At 40.1% G+C, this 23,823-nt stretch overlaps 1 protein-coding gene across 11 annotated transcripts in view; it reads left to right on the top strand.

Annotated features, from left to right (window-relative positions):
• The window catches only part of LOC112667176 (cyclic AMP-dependent transcription factor ATF-7), a 96,656-nt gene that overhangs the window by 42,287 nt on the left and 30,546 nt on the right, over window positions 1-23,823 (top strand). For 10 of the 11 annotated variants that reach the window (XM_049102915.1, XM_035707081.2, XM_035707082.2 and 7 more), the window contains one exon: window positions 23,705-23,801. The exons of the other annotated variant lie outside the window; for it this stretch is intronic. In XM_049102915.1, the coding sequence (XP_048958872.1) occupies window positions 23,705-23,801 (97 nt within the window). Of the gene's footprint in view, window positions 1-23,704; window positions 23,802-23,823 lie in introns of those variants that run through there. 11 annotated transcript variants of the gene reach the window in all.

Consider the following 23,823-nt stretch of genomic DNA (forward strand, 5'->3'; position numbering starts at 1 on the left):
TTATTCATGAAAGACACGGAGAGAGAGGCAGAGACACAGGCAGAGGGAGAAGCAGGCTCCACGCAGGGAGCCCGATGCGGGACTTGATCCGGGGTCTCCAGGATCAGGCCCTGGGCCAAAGGCAGGTGCCAAACCGCTGAGCCACCTAGGGATCCCCAGGTTCAAAATATTTTTGAATTTCTCTTGAGATTTCTATTTATTCTTTGACCCATGTGTTATTTAGAAATGTTTTATTTAGGAGTGCCTGCCTGGCTCACTGGGGAGAGCATGTGACTCTTGATCTTGGGGTCATGAGCTTGATCCTTACATTGGGTTTAGACATTACTTAAATAAATAAAACTTAAAAAAAATGAAATGTATTATATAATTCCAAGTATTTGGGGATTTTTCAGCTATCTTTCTGCTATTGATTTCTAGTTTAATTCTGTTGTGGTCTGAGAGCAGACATGGTAAGGTTGCTGTTCTTTTAGATTTGTTAAGGTGTGTTATATGGCCCAGAATGTGGTCTCTCTTGTTGAATGTTCCTTACATGTGATCTTGAGAAGAGTGTGTAACCTGATATTCTTGGATAAAGTTGGTTTGGTGGTTTTTGTTTTTGTTTTTAAGATTTATTTATTTGAGAGAGAGCACAAGCAGGGGGAGGGGCAAAGAGAGAGGGACAAGCAGAGACTCCCTGCCAAATGGGAAGCCTGATGCAGGGCTCAATCTCAGGACCCCAAGACCATGACCTGAGCTGAAATCAAGAGTTGGACACTTAACCAATTGAGCCACCCAGGTGCCCCTTGGATGAAGTTTTCTATAGATGTCGATTAAATCTAGTTGACTGATAGTACTCTTGAATTCATCTGTGTCCTGATTGATTTTCTGACTACTGGATTTGTCCATTTCTGATAGAACAGTGTTAAAGTCTCCAGTTAGAGTAGTAGATATACCCGTTTCTCTTTCTCATCAGTTTTGTTCTCACATATTTTGACACTCTCTTGTTAGGCACATAGTATTAAGGATTATTTTGTCTTGGAGTATTGATCCTCTTTTTTAAAAAAAATAAATGTGATTTTTAAAAAAAGATTTATTTATTTGAGAGAGCAGGGATGGGACAGAGGAAGAGGCACCCAACAGGAGGCTCAATCCTAAGACCCTGAGAACATGACCTGAGCCCAAATCAAGAGTCAGACTCTTATTTTTTTTTTTAAGATTTTATTTATTTATTCATGAGAGACACACACAGAGAGAGAAAGAGAGAGAGGCAGAGACACAGGCAGAGAGAGAAGCAGGCTCCATGCAGGGAGCCTGATGTGGGACTGGATCCCGGGACTCCGGGATCATACCCCGAGCCAAAGGCAGACGCTCAACTGCTGAGCCATCCAGGCATCCCAAGAGTCAAATTCTTAACCAGCTGAGGCACCCAGGCACCCTTGACCCCTTTATGATTATGTAATGACTTTTTTTATTCCTGATAATGTTCCTTGCTCTGAGTCTGCTCTCTGAAATTAATAAAGCTACTCTCACATTCTTTTTTCTTTTTTAAGATTTTATTTATTCATGAGAGACAGAGAGAGAGAGAAGCGCAGAGACAGGCAGAGGGAGAGAAGCAGGCTCCATGCAGGGAGCCCAATGCAGGGACTTGATCCCAGGTCTCCAGGATCAGGCCCTGGGCCAAAGACAGCGCTAAACTGCTGAGCCACCTGGGCTGCCCCAGAATAAATTCTTAATATCAAAATCCTCGGTTTAATCATCATATAGATAATGTGGGATCTAGTAAAGATTGGAGTTATGCTACCACAAACCAAGGAGCACCAGAGATTGCTAGCAAACCCCAGAAGCTAAGAGGTGAGCATGGAATAGATTCTCCCTTACATCTTCAGAAGGAATCAGCTCTGCTGATACTTTGATTTCAGACCTCTGACCTATAGAATTGTGAGACAATAAATTTGTTGTTTCGGGGCTGCTTTAGCAAACTAAAATAGGAACCATTATCAGCTTACCACACTATGGTTGAAATCTGTTATTTGCTATAGTGAGTTGTTTACCAAAAAGTGAGGACTAGGAGTACCAGAGTCTTTGTTCCTCCCTGACATCCATCAGTATACTTATGCTTATCCATCAGTATTTATGCTTAATGGCCTTTTTATTTATCCTTTCTCTCCTCTCTTTCCTTAACAGATGGGGCTGTTGTAATGTGATATGAAGGTTAATAGGATCCCATTACCACCTCCTGGTTTGTCTACATTCTGATATAATAGGATGGGAGGTTCTATATAATTGGAACAATTTGTTATCATTTTAGACCACAATCAAAAATTGAATATGGATTTTTCACAAATGTCTCTAGTGGAGACTTGGTGCACACAAAGGATCTGTTGCAAGAATAAAACCAAGGCATTAATTTTGTATGTTTTGCCAGGTATCTCTTACCTTGAGTAAGATGGGAGACAGGTTTCCAGAAATTAGCCAGCCCATGAATAATTTTCTCTGTTCATTCAGACTCCTATTAGCTTTTGTGGATTTATTTTAATAAAAAATACTTGAATACCTGCAATATGTTAGATAGTAGTACAGAAAGATGTACAAGACATAAAAGTACTCACTGTCTCATAAGGGAGTCAGACACATAAAAATTAATTACATTGTAATATGATAACTGTAATAATATAAGTATTTGCAAGTTCAAACAGGTCTGGTAGACATCAGGAAAGGTTTCCGGAAAGAGGTGATGTTTTAACTTGTTTAGGAAGATAAATAAAAATTTGCCTAAAAAAAAATTTTTTTTTTGCCAGAGAAAGTAGAAAATATTAGAGAAGAATATTCCACACATAAGAGAACAGCAGACAATAAAGCATGAAACTGCAGGTAGCATGATATTGATGGAACACAGATTGTGGTAGAGAGCAACAGGAGATGAGGCTGGAAGGGCTAGCAGGGGCGGTGTCGCCAGCACCTGATATTGCTGCTATGACAATATCAGCACCTGATATTGCTTGACACTATGACAGTCAAGAAGCATGTGGATAAATGTTACTGGTAGACAGCATAGGTCCCATTCTTTCCCCCTGCCTGTCTGCTTTCTTTTATTTGTTTTTTAAGATTTTATTTGTTTATTTATTTATTTATAGGGAGAGAGTATAAGCAGGGGAAGCAGCAGAGGGAGGGGGAGCTCCATGTGGGGTTTGATCCCAGGATCTTGGCTGGGATCATGACCTGAACCAAAAGCAGATGCTTAATTGACTGAGCCACCAAGACGCTCTGCCTGTGTTCTTTAATGTAGACCTCTGTTCAGTAGCCAGCATTTGAAGAAAATATCTCGTTATGGCTAAAAAACCCACCCAGAATATAAGGAATTTCCCATTTGCTTGGTTTTATTTCAGAGCTTTCCAAGTTAGACACAAAGATATTCAGCTGAATGTATCAGTAAGTCAGGGTAGGAATTTCTTTCTGTATTAAATTAAGGTGCCGGAGGCAGAATCAAATCTTTGTCTATTTCTTTATTAGCCTGTAACCCCTTCTGTAGTTGCTAAGGCTCTGGATAGTTAAGTTTTGATGGTTTGAAACAAAAACATATTGCTGCATTTGTAAGTGAGAGAATGAGTGTAATCCTGTGAGCTTGCCCCAACCATTACAACACTCAGTTTTGAAGTTTTGTAAACTGAGATATCTACATCTTTGTATCTTTTCCCCTTCCTTTCTCTTCCACCCTTGTCCTTTCCTCCCTTTCTCCTCTCTTTCTGTGTCCCCCTGTCTCTTTTTTTAGGTTCAGTTTTTCTTTTGGCTGAACTGTTACAGTGCCAAATTGTGTCAGTCCTTAAAGGGGCAGAATTTTGGCTATTGTAGGCTCTGTAGTGTGATTCATAGTAGATGCTCTGTTCAGCTCATTGTAAGCGTTCAGAATCTCCTGTGTTACCAAGAAGTGTTTATTCTTTTTCCATAATGAAATTTTCAGCAGCCCAGGAGAAAAACACAATATAGTAGATTATCCCAACTTTGATGGTTAAGATCCACACTGTTTACACTGTATCTTTGTCTTTCTCACCCATATGTAAGATCCAGGCATGACAACCTTACTATGTGGCAAAATAGAAGATAAAAGTCATTTTATCTTCTAATTTGATGTCTTATTCAAGGGCTCTATATACCTCATAATATCCTGATAAGAATTTGGGAAGAGAGATCAGATTGAAAACATAAATGTGTAATCTCAGAACTTACTAGGACTTTGTGATAATCATTTTGACCCAAAAAGCTTTCCTTGCTTTGTTAAGAACCAAAGTTATGGGATCCCTGGGTGGCGCAGTGGTTTGGCGCCTGCCTTTGGCCCAGGGCGCGATCCTGGAGACCCAGGATCGAATCCCACGTCGGGCTCCCGGTGCATGGAGCCTGCTTCTCCCTCTACCTGTGTCTCTGCCTCCCTCTCTCTCTCTCTGTAACTATCATAAATAAATAAAAATTAAAAAAAAATAAAAAAGTAAAAAAAAAAAAAAAAGAACCAAAGTTATCCCTTTGGGAACTTTTAATAGTACCCTAACTAAGTAGCTACATCTGGAAAGTAGAATACTAAAAGGTCTACCATTAGGCAGGCACTATGGAGGAAGCAATTAGCCATGTAACTGACATAGGACCAAGCCCTGCTGAATTGCTGTTGGGATTTCTCTGCTCCTTGGCACAAGTCCTTTAAAGTTTGTTGAGCATAAGGGGTATCTGGGTGGCACAGTTCCTTAGGCTGTTAAGCATCTGACTCTTGATCCCAGCTCAGATCCTGATAATCAGGGTCATAAATTCAACCCCTGCATTGAAAAAAAAAAAAAAAAAAGTAAAGTGGTTGAACATTTATCCATCCAAGTAAGTCCTCATTATCTGAAGAAAGGTAGTGGGTCTATTGTTTATTCTTAAGCACAGTTCCCAAGAGTGTCCTGGCGTTTAATACAGAGCCAGTCATTAGGTATTTGAGGGAGAAAGGCAGCCAGGAATAAAAGATGTGGGTCAGCGTAAAACTCCCTGTGTTACTGAAGAAGATCTTTAACCGCCTCGGGTTCAAGAGCAGCATGACAAGGTGCCTCTCTCTTACCATTTTGTACTTCCCTAAAGTGTATAGCCATTGTTTGTAAGAACCCTGTGGCAATAGGTGGTGATGAGATGAAGTAATTTATTTGGTATACTATGTGAAAGTGAAAATGGAATTCTGCATTAAGGTACAACTGATAAATATTCATGAAGATGTAGAATGAGATACTGTCTTCCATATTCCATTTTCAAGTTCCTTAAATAGAAAATGAGGAAGAATCTATATATCCTGAAATTCATCATGTATTGGTTAGGAATAGTTTCAGCTGCAACTCCTTCCTATAACTTAAAACTTTGTGAACACTCGTACATAAGAAGTCTAGGATTAGGACTGTATGCAGCTCAGCAAGGTTTTTGAGAACTTGGATTCTTTCTGCCTTTCTGCTCCACCATTTTTAGCATTTACCTTTTAGTCTTGATTTTGTTGCCTCACAGTCCAAGGATGAACAAGAAAAGAAGTAGCACCAGGAACTTTCCCCTTTTAGTTTCCCTTTTTTAAGGAAACAAAAGCTTTACCAGAAGTGCAGTCTTTTATCCCAACCCTCAGTGGATATCTATGGCCTAAACTGTGTGACAGCTTTAATCTTAGCTGCATGGGAGGCTGAGGAAGTGACTATCTGGCTTTTCAGCATTTATTGTGGGAGGCAAATAAGGAGAAGGGTTGTGAATGGGGGTTGGGTTAAAAAACTATAGTGTCTTCCTCAGACCTATTACCTCTTCCCTATCTCTGCTCCACTTATACCTTTTTCCCCCAGGCAATCCAGTATGTAAGGCTTTAGATGACAGCAGTCTTTTCAGGCCCAGAGAGGTCTGATAAACTATGCAGATTTCCAGTTTTATTTTACTTTATTATTATTATTTTTAAAAGATTTATTTATTTATTCATGATAGACAGAGAGAGAGAGAGAGAGAGAGAGAGGCAGAGACACAGGCAGAGGGAGAAGCAGGCCCCACGCGGGGAGCTCTACGACGTGGGACTCAATCCCAGGACTCCAGGATTACGCCCTGGGCTAAAGGCAGGCGCCAAACCCCTGAGTCACCCAGGGATCCCCAGATTACCAGTTTTAAAGTCATTGGACCCAGAATTTAGTTTATGGCCTTACTGGAAAAAGTCACAGGGAATGTTATTGAGAGGGAGTGATTCTGGGAAGGCGGCAGAGTAGGAAGCATCAGGAATTGGTCTCCCCACCTAGAGGACAATCTGATAGAACTATTTGGGAATTCCGGAGTCTGTCAGAGGCTTGCAACTTACAGGGAGAAAAGATTAGAAGGTAAATTGTGATTAATTCTAGTCATTTTCAGCTCAGCACAGCACTGCCTACTCTCCTCCACACCCAGCCAGGACCCAGGCAGCTGTGCATGTGTTCTTAGAGCAGCTTATATGCAGCGTATGGGAGCTAGGGTGGGCAGAAAGGACCCTGTCTTCCAAATATCAGTTTGCTGCTCTCATTGCTTGATTGTTGCTTCTGATTGTAGAGGTGTAGACGGGTAGGTAGCCATTTTTGTTGCACCTCCCCTCATTATCACCAGTGCCTCCCCATCTGGTTGAAGTGACTTCCAGGGGGGTTTTAAAGGGCCTGCACCTTCTCTCCTCTTTATTCTTCACTTTTTCCTCTTTTGGGAGCCAGACATTAAAGACTAGGGCCCTCAGAAACAACTGCATAATAAGGAAATTAGAAAGTGACTGTGTGAGCCCAGGGAAAGGCTCAGAAAAGACCTAAGAAGATAAATTTATTCTTCAGGCTGATACTCAGCACAGAGACACCCCACATCAATCAAAAACAAAAACAATAATAAAAATCAACAAGGCTTGGGGAAGGGGAAGAATCTGATTTCCAGAGTTACTACTTTGTTAAACAGATTCAGATGCCCAGTGTTGGGGGCACCTGGTTGGCTCAGTCAGTGAAACATGCAACTCGATCTTAGGGTTGTAAGTTTGAGCCCCATGTTGGGTGTAGAGGTTACTTACAAAATAAAATCTTAAAAAAATAATGCCCAGGGTTCAAAAACAACAACAACACAAAAAAATCACAAGACATACAAAGGAACAGCAAAGTATGGCCTATTTGAAGGAAAAAATGAATCAACAGAAACTCCCTGAAAAAGACCTGATAGCAGATCCACTAGACAAAGACTTAAAAACAACTGTCTTAAAGATTATACAAAGAACTAAAGGAAGATGTAGCAAAAGTTAAGAAAACAGGCACCAGGGCAGCCTGGGTGACTCAGCGGTTTAGCGCCACCTTCAGCCCAGGGATTGAGCCTGGAGACCCAGGATCAAGTCCCGTATTGGGCTCCCTGCATGGAGCCTGCTTCTCTCTCTGCCTCTGTCTCTGCCTCTCTCTCTCTCTCTCTCTCTCCCCCCCCCTTTCTCATGAGTAAACAAAATCTTAAGAAAGAAACAAACAAACAAAAAAAAACGGGCACCTTGGTGGCTCCATCAGTTAAGTGTCTGCTTTCAGCTCAGGTCATTATCCCAGGGTCCTGGGATTGAGCCCCACATCACATTCCCTCTACTGTACGTGCACATGCTCTCTTTCTCTCTCTCGAATAAATAAATATTTTTTTAAAAAGTTAAGAAAACAGTATGTGAACAAATGGAAATATCAATAAGGAGATAGAAAACCTAAAAAGAAACCAAAAAGAAGTTCTGAAACTGAAAAGTACAACAACTGAAATGAAAAATTGACTAGAGGGATTTGAAGGTAGGTTTGAGGAGGCAGAAACAAGGATCTGCAAACTTGAAAATTGGAGAACGGAAGTTATCAAGTGTGAGGAACAGAAAATAAAAAGATTGAAGAAAAGCAAACAGACCTAGAGGACCTGTATGATACAACTCAGTAGACCAACATACACATTATGGTAGTCCTGGAAGAAGAAAGAGAGAAAAGGGCAGGGAGGATATTTGGGGAAGTAATGACAGAACACTTTCTGAATCTGATGAAAGACGTGACTTATAAATATTCAAGAATCTCAGCAAACTGCAGGTAAGATGAACTCAAAGAGACTTAGACCAAGACACATTAAAAACAAACTTTGAAAAAACAAAAACAGAATCTTGAAAGCAGCAAAAAGGAAGTGAATCATCACAAAGAATTCTCCGTAAGATGATCAGATTTCTGATCAGAAACTTTGGAGGCCATAAGACAGTGGGCTGATATATGCAAAGTACTAAAAGAAAACAATTTCCAATTGAAGATCCTGTATCCAGCAAGACTGCCCTTTAAAGTGAGGCAGAAGTACCTGGCTAAATCAGTCGGTGGAGTACACGATTCTTGATCTTGGGGTTGTGAGTTTGAACCCCATATTGGGTATAGTGATTACTTAAAAAATAAAATCTTAAAAAATAAAAGTGAGGGAGAAATGACAACATTCCCAGATAAACTAAGGCTGAGGGAGTTCCTGACCACCAGACCTTACTTGAAAAAAATACTTAGGGAGTCCTGCAAGAGGAAGTGAAAGGATTCTAGTCAGTAACCCAAATTATAAAAAATTCCGTTTACAGTTGCATCCAAAAGAATAAAATACTTAGGAATTAACTTAACCAAAGAGGTGAAAGACCTGGAGAATGAAAACTGCAAAAAAAGGCTGAAAGAACTTAAAGAAGATGTAAATAAATGGAAACACATCCCATGTTCATGGAATGAGAGACTTAATATTGTTAAAATATCAAAATTACCCAAAGCAATAAGGTTCAATGCAATATCTATCAAAATCCCAATAACATTTTTTTATTAATAGAAAACCTATCCTAAAATTCATATATAATCACAAGGGACCTTGAATGACAAAAACAATCTTGAAAAGGAACAAAATTAGAGAACTCACACTTCCTGATTTCAAAACTTACTACAAAGCTACAGTAATCAAAACATTGTAGTATTGGCATAAAAACAGACATATAGGCCAATGGAATAGAATAAAGATCCCCAAAATAATTCATCACATATGTGGTCAAATGAATTTAGACAAGGGTGTCAGGACCATTCAGTGGAGATAGAAGTCTTTTCAAGAAATGGTGCTAGGAAAACTGGATCTCCACATGCAAAAGAATGAAGTTGGACCCCTAACACCATATGTAAAAATTAACTAAAAATGGATCAGGGACCAGAATGTAAGATCTAAAACAATAAATTCTTAGAAGAGAACATAGGAAAAAAGCTTCATGACACTGGGTTTGGCAGTGATTTCTTGGAAAATAAAAACATAGACACATTAAACATTAAAATTTTTAAATTTTGTGCATTAAAAGACACTGTTAGAGGCACCTGGCTGGCTCATTTGATAGAGCATGCGACTCTTGATCCTTGGGGTCATGAATTTCAGCCCCATGTTGGGCATGGAGCCTACTTTAAAAAAATAATAATAGTAATTTTTTTTTTTTTTAAAGACACTGTCAGAGGTGAGTGGGTGGATGGATTAAATAGGTGATGGGGATTAAGGAGGGCATGTGTGATTTGTACCAGCTGTTGTAAGAAAGTTTTGAATCACTATGCTGTACACCTGAAACTAATATTACATTGTTACCTAATTGGAATTTGAATAAAAAATTTTTTAAAAATAAAATATAAATTACATACAAATAAAAAATGAAATGACATATCTTTAAAAAAAGACACTGTCCACAATATAAAAAGACAACACACACAATAGGAGAAAATACTTGCAAATCATATATCTAATAAGGGATTAATACCCAGTGTGTATAGAGAACCTTAAAACTCAACAGCAAAACAACAGCTTGATTGAAAAATGGGTAAAGGACTTGAATAGACCTTTTTCCTGAAAAAGATATACAGATGGCAAATGAGCACATGAAAAGATGCTAAACATTACTAATCATTAAGGGAATGCAAACCGAAACTACAGTGAACTACACAATGGTGTGAACCCATTAAGATGGCTACTTTTTTTTTTTTAAGGTTGTGGTTGGTGGTGGTGGTGATGGGTTGTTTTGTTTTGTTTTGTTTGTTTTTTTAACAGAGAGGAGTACAGGGCGGGAGGGGCAGAATGGCAGGCAGAGGGAAAGGGAGAAGCAGGCTCCCCGCTGAGCAGAGAGTCCAACCTGGGGCTCCATCCCAGGACCCTAGGATCATGACCTGAGCCAAAGGCAGACACTGAACTGACTGAGCCACTCAGGCACCCCATAATGGCTACTTTAAAATAAACAAACAGGGGCAACTTTGTAGCTCAGTTGGTTAAGCATCTGCCTTCGGCTCAGGTCAGTCCCAGGTTGGACTCCTCGCTCAGTGAGGAGCCTGCTTCTCCCTCTCCCCACTCTGTGTATACATGCTGTCTCTCTCTCTCAATTAAATAAATAAAACCTTAAAAAAAAAAAAAAACAGGGAAGAACAAGTGTTGATAAGGATGTAGAGAAATGGGAAACCTTGTGCACTGTTGATGGGAATATGAAATGGTACAGCCAATGTGGGAAACAATATGGTGATTACTTAACAAATTAAAAATAGAATTACCATATGATTCGGCAATTCTACTTCTGGGTATATACCCCAAAGATTTGAAAGCAGGGTCTTAAAGAGATAGTTGTACACCTATATTTATAGGTACATTATTCACAATAGCTAAAATGTGGAAACACCTCATGTTCATCAGGACTGATGACTGGATAAACAAAATTTGGTAATGGAATATTATTCAGCCTTAGAAAGGAAGGAAATTCTGCAGTATACCACAACATGGATGAACTTTGAAGACATGCTAAATGAAATAAGTCATTAAAACAAATATTCCACTTACACGAGGTACTTAGTGTAGTCAGAATCATAAACACAAAGTATCAGTAATTAACAGGGGCTGAGAGAAGGGGCAATGGGAAGTTATTGTTTAGTAGGTTTATTTTTTTTAAGGTTTTATTTATTTATTTATGATATACACAGAGAGAGAGAGGTAGAGACACAGGCAGAGGGAGAAGCAGGCTCCATGCAGGAAGCCCGATGTGGCACTCCATCCGGGGTCTCCAGGATCAGGCCCTGGGCTGAAGGCGGCGCTAAACCGCTGAGCCACCCGGGCTGCCCTGTTTAGTAGGTTTAAAGTTTAGTTTTACAAGATGAAGAGTTATAGGAATGGATGATAGTGATGGTTGCAAAATAGTGTGAATGTATTTAATAGCACTGAACTATACACTTAAAAATGGTTCAAATGGTTACAATGGTAACTTTTATGTGTATTTTGCCACAATAAAAAATTAAAAAAGAGAAGATACATGCTTACTAGTTTACTGTACACTTACAAATGGCTACAGTGGTAACTTTTGTGTTATATGTGTTTTGCCACAATAAATAAAAAATTTAAAAAGAGAAGATACATGCTTACTGGTTTACTGTGATACTAGGGAATCCCACGGAAAAAGAAGTTGAGATGACTAGGACTTTGGCTAAGTATATTGAAACTTGAAATAAGATTATATTTCTCAGTTGCATTGAGCAACAAGCAGAATTTAAAAACAAAATACCTAACCTTTCCCAGCTTAAACTGGTAAGAAATCACATTTGCCACCCTCTTTCCTACACTACTCAATCCCTGTAGGAGTTGGCCTGTATGACCTTTGGAGCTTAATTTGCATTTTGCTCTGATTATTGGGTACCTGCAACTTACTTGGCACAAGACCCCACTTGTGGGGTCATGATTTTTCACATTGTTATAAACAAAAGGAAGGAACATAGAACCAAAATTAAAGTGAGTGATTAGGTATGGCTGAGTGTTTAAGACTTCTGCAATTAGAGGGATAGTTGTATTAATCTGAATGATGGAGAATAAGCATTGATATTAATCTCAGATCTTAACAGTGAAGATCTAGCAATTCATTGTCAACTGTGGTTTTAATATTCTTCCTTCCACCACCTGACTTGTTGACTAGATTGTAATCAACCTTTTCCTCTTGTCAGATACTCCAAGGTACACTTTATAAAAGAAAGAATCCAGTTCTTAATACTGCTTTGACTACTATGGTATGCTGATATTGTGCCCAAATTCAAGTAATTGGGATCCTAAAAGACAGTGCTTGAAAGGATGTAGTTAAAATTACCACTAGTTGTTTGGGGAGTGAAGAGAGAAAAGATTGCTGTTTCTGAATTGACACCTTTTGCACAAAACATTTTAGTTGGTAGTAGAATAAAGTTCAGCAAGGGACTGTTACCTGAAGAAAGTGAACTGACCCATAGACATGGTATCGATGTCCTTTCATACAGCAGCAGTGTAACTCCAGCATGCTGAAGATGCCTTTCTGTAATAAAGGGAATTTGGTGTCTTACAAAATAGTAGAGAGGATACACAAGTTTTAACTTACTAGAGTAATGACGTATACTTTGAAAATGAAAATGGAAAGGCATCAGATCACTCTGAAAGTGTGTCCTGTTAAAGTCTTAGGACCCAAAGGCAATAAAGTTTTTGAACAGTTATTTTCATACCACTATATAAAATTTGACCCAACCAGTCAAACAGGAATTTACTGAGTACTGTGTACTCACCACTAGGCCAAGCCCCAAAATGGGGCAAGTGAGAGGGTAAAAAATAAGTATAGGATACATTTTTAATCCTCCAGTGGTTTACAGTATACTTTTTTTTAAGGTTTATTTATTTTTTTAAACGTAACTGATTTAATGAGCCATTTGCAGTTTCACTGTGCCAGCCATGCGTACCTAGACATGCATGGCTCAATCTTTGAGACAAGCATATTCTACTGGCAGGATCAGCCAGGTATTATTTATTTATTCATGAGACACAGGCAGAGGCAGAGACCTAGGCAGAGGGAGAAGCAGGCTCCCTGCCAGGAGCCCGATGATGGGACTCCATCTTGGGACTCCAGGATCATGGCCTGAGCCAAAGGCAGATGCTTAACCACTGAGCCATCCCTGCAGTATACTTTTAAGGATAACACTGTGAGACTACATAGACCAAAATTCTAAATTACGTTTACAAAACATAGAAGTACCACACAAATTTGGGAGAGATCGATTGCTAAAGAGGCATGAGAGAAGTTTTCAAAAAGCAATCGAATTTCAACTGGGCTTTGGAAAAATGGTAGGATTTGAATGTACGGAGGAGAGAGAGGAAGACATGGCTGAGAATAGGCAAATTGTGTGAGGGCACAAAATTGAAAACAAGTAGACTTTGCAGATCAATAGAGAGTGTGACCTGGATAGAAAATATCAGTGGAAGAATAGGAAAAAATAAAGTCATAAAAATACAAGAGGACAGAAAACTAATGCATTTTATACTCCTTTAAAATCACCTTTGGAAATGATTTCAACCCCCTTCTCCTCAGAATCAAGAAATTCTTTTCAATGATTTAAATCCCCTTTGTTGCCATTTTGATTTTTTTCTTGTTAATTTTTGAAATTGTATTTGTTTCTTATTCTAAGCACCTCACATTAAAATATTCTTGGTCCTGTATGGACCCAGCCTCTAGTTCTATTGGAAAGATTGGGTATTTACCCACTCCCCTTCTGGATATAATGAAAATACTCCCACCATTGTACACTGGATAAGAATTTTGTTAAGTTTAGGGATGCTTTGTAGCTCTTCGGTAGTATATGCTAATTGGCATTTATTCAGCATATATTAATTAAATACCTGCCCTGTGTAGGTACTGTTCTAGGTGCTTGGGTTCTTCCATGAACAAACAAAGAGGATCCTTGCTCTTGAGGAACTTATATTCTATTAGCTGGCTTCATTGCTAGACCAACTACCAAATAATGTCTCTGCTCTTAAAATTACTTGTTTTTACAGTGGACTAAATTTAGTCAGCTGATAGAATCTTCTCTTTAAGACACTCAAACAACCTTCCCCAAACAGAAAATTCCTTACTCCATAGACTGAGGAATTTACTCTAGGTATAATTTGATGGGTACCCGCCCCCCCTTTGGTTTGTCCTCCTTCACTGCCCTGACTACATTTTCTCTTGGAGTATTTTGGGAAGCAGTTTCCTGTTCTTACTTTTCCTCTATAAATTACCTTGCTCACACATGCAGCCTATGAGCTGCCACTGCTGTGGTTGTATTTATTTGTTGAACAATTCTGTACTTTGAAATGATTCATTCAAGAGCCATGAAGCATTCAAAGCAGGATGTGTGACTCATTTAGTAAATAGCAGCATCTTGAATTAGAGAACAGGAACCTAAGATTGACTAAGGCACAAATGAAAGTTATATTGGCTTTGAGGTGTGTGTATTTAGTCCTTTCCCTTCTCCCATTCCCTACTTTCCCAAACAAAAACAGTCTCTTGCATTGGGAATAGAAGCCCTGTGATGAGGGCGGGAAGCATTAGGACTGTTGTAGATCTCCTTGTTTCTCTTTTCAGAATATGTGATCAATTGAAGAGATTAAATAATGTTCATAAAAAGGTGGATTATTTTTCACCCTTTTTAGCACTGATATCACTGTATTTTAGAGCTTGTTCCCCCTGGGTTTTAGGCTTTCTATGGCTTTTTAGGCAATTTTCTTTCATTAAAATATGTCCATCTGTAGATACTGTAATAAAAGAAAGCTATTCTGTCCATGAAGCACCGCCAGACCCAGAGACTTTGGAAAAAAGGATAGTTAGGTTTCAGCATAAATGAACTTTTAGATTATCACAAATATAAACTCAGTTCCTTGTATTGTTCCCTGATAATTTAGGCATTCAGGGCTCATTTCCTAATAACTAAAGAGTTCTAATTTGTCTCCTTCCCCCAGTCTGCTCTTCTGAAATAAGGAAAGGCACATGTATTAATCATAGGTCAAGGCATTAGAGCATTTTTAAATGTGAGGCAAATCCACATGGAAACTGGAGCTGCGGTAGCCAAAAAAAACATTTCAGGAATGAATTTGGCTAGGGTTTGAGTGCATATTGCACAGAAATTTCATTGGTCACAATACTTTACCAAGGGTTTAGCTTGAAACTATTATATTTCTAATGCCCATATGCTTGTGCCTGGCTCAGAATCAACAGACAAAAATTTAGCTCTAGTTGGCTTGAGCTCTCCTTTGCCCTGAGCCTTCTCTTCACTTCTCTTAGTGCTGTTATTTCAAAATGTTTCTGGGAGACTAGTTTAGTGGGATTAAGAAAAGAACTCTCTCTAAATGTTAACTTGTTCAGAGTTATTCTGCAAGGAAAAACTTGTTTTTACTATAATACCTGTCTTGTTTACCTTGAGATTAAAAATGTAGAGAACTACCTGAATACATGCTCTATGCCAGGTATTATACTGTTTTATAGAATTATTTCATTTAAAAGCTTAAAGAGGGATATGAGGAAGTTTTCTGGGGTTCCTGATCTAGGTTGTGATTACATCAACATTTACTTATATAAAATTTCACACATGGGGCAGCCCAGGTGGCTCAGTGGTTTAGCGCCACCTTTAGTCCAGGGCCTGATCCTTGAGACACGGGATCCAGTCCCACCTCAGGTTCCCTGCATGGAGCCTGCTTCTCCCTCTGCCTGTGTGTCTCTCTCTCTCTCTCTCTCTCTCTCTCTCGTAAATAAAATCTTTAATATAGTCTTTTTTTAAGATTTTGTTTATTTATTCATGACAGACAGAGAGAAAGAGAGAGAATGAGAGAGACAGGCAGGCAGAGGGAGAAGCAGGCTCTGTGCAGGGAGCCTGATGCGGGACTCGATCCCCGGTCTCCAGGATTACACTACGGGCTGAAGGCGGCACTAAACCGCTGGGCCACTGGGGGTGCCCAAATAAAATCTTTAAAAAAGGCGGGGAGGGGGGTGGGAATCCCTGGGTGGCTCAGCGGTTTAGCACCTGCCTTTGGCCCAGGGCGCGATCCTGGAGGCCCGGGATCCAGTCCCACGTCGGGCTCCTAGCATGGAGCCTGCTTCTCCCTCCTCCTGTGTCTCTGCCTCTCTCTCTCTGTCTATCATAAATAAATAAATAAACAAACAAACAAAACAAATAAATAAATAGATAAATAAATAAATAAATAAATATTTCGTTGATGAGGTGCGTCGGGCTCCTAGCATGGAGCCTGCTTCTTCCTCCTCCTGTGTCTCTGCCTCTCTCTCTCTCTCTCTCTCTCATAAATAAATTAATTAATTAATCTTTAAAAAAATAAAATAAATTTAAAAAATTTCACTGATGAGGTGCCCGGTTACAGCTCAGGTCATGATCTCAGGATCCTGGGATCAAGCCACAGGTTGGGCTCCATGCTGAGCAGGGAGTGAGGATTGTCTCTGTCCCCCCTGCCCTCTACACTTGGGCTTCCTTGCTCTCTCTCTTAAATAAGTAAATATATATTTTTTTAAGATTTATTTATTTATTTATTCATGAGAGACAGAGAGAGAGGAACAGACACAGGCAGAGAGGGAGAAGCAGGCTCTGTGCAGGGAGCCTGATGCGGGACTCGATCCCAGGCCTCCAGGATCAGGCCCTGGGCTGAAGGCAGTGCTAAACCGCTGAGCCACCCAGCCTGCCCATAAGTAAATCTTTAAAAATATTCATTGAGGGGCACCTGGGTGGGTCAGTGGTTGAGTGTCTGCCTTCGGGCCTAGGGCGTGATCCCAGGGTCCTGAGATGCAGACCTTACCGTGGGGAGCCTGCCTCTCCCTCTGCCTGTGTCTCTGCCTCTTTCTCTGTATGTGTCTCTCATGAATAAATAAATAAAATCTTAAAAAATATATAAAAGTAAATAAATAAAATTTCAAAATTCATTGAGCTGTACACTTAATATGTTTTTTGGATACATGTTTTAGATCAGTTTTTTAAAATTTAGAATCTTAAAACTTCATTCATTGAGATGTATTCCTGACTTACAGTTCCCACCATCTTTGTTCTTCAGCCCATTCCTAACTCTTGACTTAGCTCTGTATTTAGTCAGTTGTTAGTAGATAAGATTCTGGATTCTCCTATCACAGAAGGATAGGTGAGAATTAAATTGCCTAGAAATAGAAAGGATTTTATTTATTTATTTGTTTGTTTGTTTATTTATTTAATGATCTGTGGAAAATTGTTAATGAGAAGCTATACTTTCCCTGCCCATTCTGCAACTGGTAACAGTTTTCAGATTGATCTCATACCCCTGACATTCCATTTTAGGTTTCTTAACATTTCTTAAACTAAGAAAATCTCCCTCGGGAAGTAAAAATCAAAAGTAGCCAAAATTGTTTCGATTTGCTTCTTCTGTATCATTTGTTTGTAACTAACAAGGCAATGTGTGAGAATTCCACTTAATATGTCTTCTCCCAGTTATAGTGCCTTCTGTCTCCCATCTTCCTAATTTCCCTGTCCTAAGTATTTGCAGATCTGTAGTACATCAGCCATTTTATAAAATGAGGTTGGGAGTTTTCTGCCTGTGTTTTTTTCCTTCCAAGTTTTAGATCCAAAAACATGTGTTGGCAGTTTGGCAAGGGAAACTAAAAAACAGCCTTTTTTTTCCCCCTTGTTTCTTTTTCTCTTTCCCTGTTACGGTGTAGCAGAATTTCTCAACAAAGACACAGTTGACATTTTGGGTCAGATAATTCTCTGTTTTAGGGCATTGTCCTGTGCATTTTGGCATATTTATCAGCATCCCATGCCTCTACCTTAGAGAGGCCAGTAGCATCCCCCTGGTTGTGATAAGCAGTAATGTCTCCAGACATTGCTAAAATGTCCCCTGGAGGTCCTAGCCGTCCCTTGTTGAGAACCGCTGCCATATAGTATAAACTGTATTTAGAGAAAATGGGTTTGGAAAGCAAGATTCAAGATTGGCATGTGATTAAAATTCCCATCAGATCTTTGAGGATATTATCGAGATCAGAGCTGTCCAAAAGAAATATAGTACAAACCGCATATGTAATTTAAAATTTCCTAGTAGCCACATTAAAAAGTGAAAGTAAATAAGTAAAATTAATATTAATAATACATTTTATTTTAACCTAGTATATCCAAAACATTTCAACATGTAATCAACCTGAAACTAATGAGATATTTTACTTTCTTTTTTTTTTCTTCTTTTGTATTCCATCCATGAAGTCCAGTGTGTTTTGACTTATAGTATATCTCAATTCAGATTAGCTACATTTAAAGTGCTCAATAGCAGTGTGTGGCTAGTAGTGGCTCCCATATTGCATAGGGCAGATCTAAATCATCTTGATCTCTAGATAGGGTGCACATTACCACAGAATACTTCTCACCCATTTATGCCAAGAAACTCCCCTCATTCATTTACTTGAGCAAATTAGATGCTAAACCATGTTACTATACAAATCTTCTCCCAAGGCATATAAACTGCCTCCTTGATTCAGTATGACTTATATTCTTCAGTCTCCATTTTTAATGATAATCAGCCCTCTGTTGTCCTGGAGATGGTTAATATCTACATATTCCTTGAAAATTATTATTATTTACCCTACAACCAGAGTGAGTTTTCCCTGAGTGGCTGTTTGCCAAAACCTTAGTCATAGGTAAGACCAAAGAACAAAGGAAGACCCATTAAGGGTACTAACAAATGAGACTTAGATTTTTAAGTGGGCAATAATTCAAAGAGAAAATCCTTTTGGGAGCCCCTCCACCCATTTTAATTCAGTAGAATAATCTAATAAGGTCAAAAATTTTATCACTTAATGATTTTAGACATTTTAATTGAGAAATTGCTTTCAGAGGGATGGTTTCCTAAGCACGCATTCCAAGACCATTCTAGAGAATTCTTAAGGGTTAACTTTAAAAAAAATTTTTTTAATTTTTTTTTAAAGGTTTTATTTATTTATTCATAGACACACAGAGAGAGAGAGGCAGAGACACAGGCAGAGGGAGAAGCAGGCTCCATGCAGGGAGCCAGATGTGGGACTCGATCCCGGGTCTCCAGGATCACGCCCCAGGCTGCAGGCGGCACTAAACCACTGCGCCACTGGGGCTGCCCTTAAAAATTTTTTTAAAGATTTTTAAGGATTTTATTTTTTTTTCCCTTAATATAATCTCTACATTCAACGTGGAGCTCAGACCTACAACCAGGAGATCAATAGTTGCATGCTCCACCAGCCAAGCCAGCTAGGCTACCCCCTTAAAGGTTAACTTTTAATAAATGAGGAAGAATATAAGGAACAATGAAAATAATAGCCAGATCAACATTCACTTTGATAAAAAGTTTAGTATACTTTTATTCTCCCCCTTCCTACTCTAGCCATATAAAAATTATACTAGAAATTATAGGGAGAGAGGCTCATGGGTGGCTCAGTGGGCTGTTTCTGACTTTTGTTTTCAGCTCAAGTCATGATCTCATGGTCATGGGATCAGGCCCCAAGTTGGGCTCTCTGCTTACCCTGGAATATGCTTGAGATTCTCTCTTTCCCTCTGCCCTTCCCCCTGCTTGTTCATGCTTCCTCTCTCTCAAATAAATAAAATCTTTTTTTAAAAAAAATGAGAGAGGGATGCCTGGGTGGCTCAGCAGTTGAGCCTTTGGCTCAGGGCGTGATCTGGGGTTTTGGATAGAGTCCTGCATAGGGCTCCCTGCATGGAGCCTGCTTCTCCTCCTGCCTATGTCTCTGCCCTTCTATCTCTCTCTGTCTCGAATGAATGAATGAATGAATGAATGAATAAATAAATAAATAAATAAATAAATAAATAAATAAATAAAGTCTTTAAAAAAAAAATGAAAGAGAAACTCTAGGGAGAGATGACTGGAGCCAAGACCAGGACAGTGCTCTGCCCATTTGCCTCCTCCTTGGAAGCTCACTACCTCATTTAGTCAGGGATTCTTAACTTTTGTGGTATTGTGACCTCCGTTAGCAGATTGGTGAAGCCTGTGAATCCCTTCTCAGAATATTATTTTTTAATTTTTTCAGGATATTGCTTTTTTTTAATTTTTTATTTATTTATGATAGTCACACGAGAGAGGGAGAGGAGAGAGAGAGAGAGGCAGAGACACAGGCAGAGGGAGAAGCAGGCTCCATGCACCAGGAGCCTGACGCGGGACTTGATCCTGGGTCTCCAGGATCACGCCCCGGGCCAAAGGCAGGGGCCAAACCGCTGTGCCACCCAGGGATCCCTAGGATACTGCTTTTAAGTTAATAAAGTTAAATACATAGAATTATAAAGGAAATCAATTATTTTAAAATACAATTACCAAAAATGTTTTAAAAATATTTGATAGGGGCACCTGGGTGGCTCAGTCAGTTAAGCATCAGCCTAAGCACCATGATCCCAAGGTCCTGGGATTGAGCCCCACGTCAGGCTCCCTGCTCAGCGGGGAGCCTGCTTCTCTCTCTCCTCCCCATTTGTGCTCTCTTTTGCTATCTCTGTCACTATCTTTGTCTCTTTCTCAAATAAATAAATAAAATCTAAAAGTTATAATTTTTTTTAATTTGGTAATGTCATGTGTGTTCTTTTTTATTGATGCATTAGATAACAAGTTCTAGCAGTAGATCTTGTGACTCCCATAGTTTCAAAGTAGTGTTGAGTATAAAGAACATTTTGAGGGCAGCCCCTGTGGCTTAGCACTTTAGCGCTGCCTTCAGATAGAGCCTGCTTCTCCCTCTGCCTGTGTCTCTGCCTCTCTCTCTCTCTCTTTCTCTCTCTCTCTCTGTGTCTCTAATAAATAAATAAAATCTTTAAAAAAACATTTTGATATATATGATGAGAAGATATGTGTGATCCCTTTTTAAAATTTTTTTATTATTTTTTTAAGATTTTATGTATTCATGAGAGACACACAAAGAGAGGTGGAGACACAGGCAGAGGGAGAAGGAGACTTCCCTCAGGGAGCCCAATGTGGGACTTGATCCCAGGACCCCAGGATCACAACCTGAGCCAAAGGCAGACACTCAACCACTGTGCCACCCAGGTGCCCCAGGTCCCAGTTTTTGATTGGTGAAAAATTAATAGTTCAACAGGGATCAGGGCATTTTGGAAGGGAGTGCAGTCCAGGGGTGTGCAGCAGGGGAGGAACTAGAACTAGAGACAGATAAGACAAGTCGGGACTTTGTAGCAAAATTGTAACAGGGAATTGCCTTTTTTTTTTTTTTTTTAAGATTTTATTTATTTATTTGACAGAGATAGTACAGCAGGGGGAGCAGCAGAGGGAAAGGGAGAAGCAGGCTCCCCACTGAACAGGAAACCTGGTGCGGGGCTCAATCCCGGAACTCCCCAGATCATGACCTGAGCTGAAAGCGGACACTTAACTAAGCCACCCAGGTGCCTCAGGAGTTGCCTTCAAAAAAATTTTTAGGGTGCCTGGGTGGTCCCCCCACGTCCCTAAAGGTTTATTTATTTTAGAGAGAGAGCATGAGCAGGAGAGGGAGAGAAACTCAAGCAGACTCCACGCTGAGTTTGGAGCCTGGCATGAGGCTCAGTCTCACCACCCCAAGATCATGACATGAGTTGAAACCAAGAGTCTACTACTTAACGGACTGTGCCACCCAGGCGCCCCTATGTGAAGTAAAATATTAAGTGATCCTAACCAGAGAAAAACCTGATGGAGTTTTTAAGTCTTTCTCTCAGCTCAGTTTTGAGCAGACTTGATTTTTTTTTAAAGATTTTATTTACATATTCATGAGAGACCCAGAGAGAGAGGCAGAGACACAGACAGAGGGAGAACAGGCTCCCTGCAGGGAGCCCACCGTGGGACTCAATCCTGGGACTCCAGGATCACGCCCTGGGCCCAAGGCAGACGCTATACTGCTGAGCGCCCCCAGGTGCCCAAGCAGACTTGATTTTTGATAGTGGAAAAGGACTTTGCTTAAAAGTCATTCTTCTAGATCCTAGAACATTGTGCAAAGTTTTCAGGCTACCTATATGAAATATCCTTGGTGTACTTATAAATATCTTCTTGAAAAAGGTGGTTAGAACATCACCAATATGTTTTGAAATATATACCTCTGCCTAATTCACTTCTCTTCTTCTTCCCTTGAAGTGATGGTTCTTTACTGTAGACGAGATTCTGCTCACTTCCTCTTACGGAATACCTGGCAATCGCAGAACCTCACAGTGACTTACCTAACCCACAGATAGCATAGCCCTGCTTAACAGGCTGTTCTCTTCCTTTCTTCACTGCCTCCCCTTTTTTCCTTAGGGAGAAATCTGTGAAGGAAACAGTTGATGCCTAGCGTTAACCAACAATAGAGAAAACTAAAGTTCTTGGCTAAATTCCAGCACACTTTTTCCAGCTTTATCCTGGAGCCATCAGAAACCACTCAGGCAGTTTTTTGACAGTTTTACTTTTTGGTTCTTCATACTTATAATTGAAAATCCACTTTTCCCTTCAGGACTATAGGCCTGGCCTGGAAGGACTTTACACCTTAAGCTAGCTTTAGTGGTGATAGGCCTCAGAACAAATTTGAGGGAGGTTGCCTGGTTAAATAAAATACTTTTAGATAAAATAAAGGAACTTAAACTGAAGTTCAGTGTTGGAACTGGAAAGGAGCCGGGGTGGGTGGGGCTAGCTCCTGTCTGTTTGGTTTGCAGTCAAGAAGCACTGCGGGAAAAGAGCTAAAGGTATAGTGTTTGGTGGGAAGTATATATGTATCTAATGAGGAAAGTAAAAAGAGGGAACTAACCAGTCATTATTTTTAGAAACAAAAAGACAAATAGAAGCATGTTTCAGAGGCTGGCTGGTGAGGGAGCTGTGGGAAGCTGCAGCATCCAAGCTGTTCCTGTGTTGCAGGCATGTTTTAATGAAGGAACCAGGCCAGCCAGCCTCAAAGGGAATTTTGAGGGTATCATTCTTTTGAATTACTGCTGTTCATCTGTTCTCTTTACCTCCCCCGCTCTGAAGAAGGGGTGGGAGCATAAATTACTGTCCAGTAACCCTGTCTTACATGTCATAAACTGAGGCTGACCCAGCCTCACCTTTTCATTGTCCTTTCAACCAAACCCCTAAATAAATGAAACCTCTCTACCATCTCCTTTTCCCTTCCCTCATCCCGCCTACAGGCTTCTCCCTACCCTAACAAAAATTTTTTTGCTTGCATTTTTATTCTGTCATTATATAGCCAGCAGCATTGCACTGGCCTCTTTATGGCTGACGGAGCCCAGGCGAGCTGCCCGATGAGGGGAGACAGCATTTGGCCGATGGGGCTGGTGTGTGCCATTACTGCTGGCCATTGGGTCTCTGTCCTCTACAGCTCCATCCTGGCTCATTAAAACCCTGAGCCAAATAGCTGGGCAGGCGCCTGCTGCAGCACTGTGGGGGCCAGGAAGTTAAATGGTTCTCCTAATCCTGCATAATTTATCTCCCTGTTAGCCCCCTCATAAATAGTCCAATTCAGCCCCACCACGGAGAGGTTCTTTCTGAATTTCCTATTTTTGTGATGACCAACGAGTGTTCAGCCTTTCTCTTCTTCTCTCTTTATTATTATTATTAAAAATTATTTTCCCCTTGTTTGCTACGAGCCTCGCCTAAATGTTTTTTTCATTTGGAGCCTCCTGCCTAGACCCCACTTCACCAGCAATCTGTCCACTTCTCTCATTTGGACCTGATACCACAGAGCAGTTGGTGCTGCGGCCCTCCTCTTCTCCTTTCCTCCAGTTTTCTAATGTCTCTTTCCCCTTCTCCATTTTCTCCTTTAACCCATCTCCTCTCCTTTTCCATCACTTCCAGTTTTTTCTCCTTTCCATTCCCTCTCCAGCCCCTCTGTCCAGGGGCCATCCTTATCGCAGGATGTTTAGTAGGACATTTTTAAAGGGCACCAAATCGCTTTTTTTTTCACATGCCTGTTTCTGTTTCATTTCAGAGATTTACAAACGAGGACCACCTGGCAGTTCATAAACACAAGCATGAGATGACATTGAAATTTGGCCCAGCCCGAACTGACTCAGTCATCATTGCAGGTATTTGCTGCCCCAGAAGCCA

This window comes from Canis lupus, chromosome 27 (assembly GCF_003254725.2).
Source record: "Canis lupus dingo isolate Sandy chromosome 27, ASM325472v2, whole genome shotgun sequence".
NCBI classification, from domain to species: domain Eukaryota; kingdom Metazoa; phylum Chordata; class Mammalia; order Carnivora; family Canidae; genus Canis; species Canis lupus.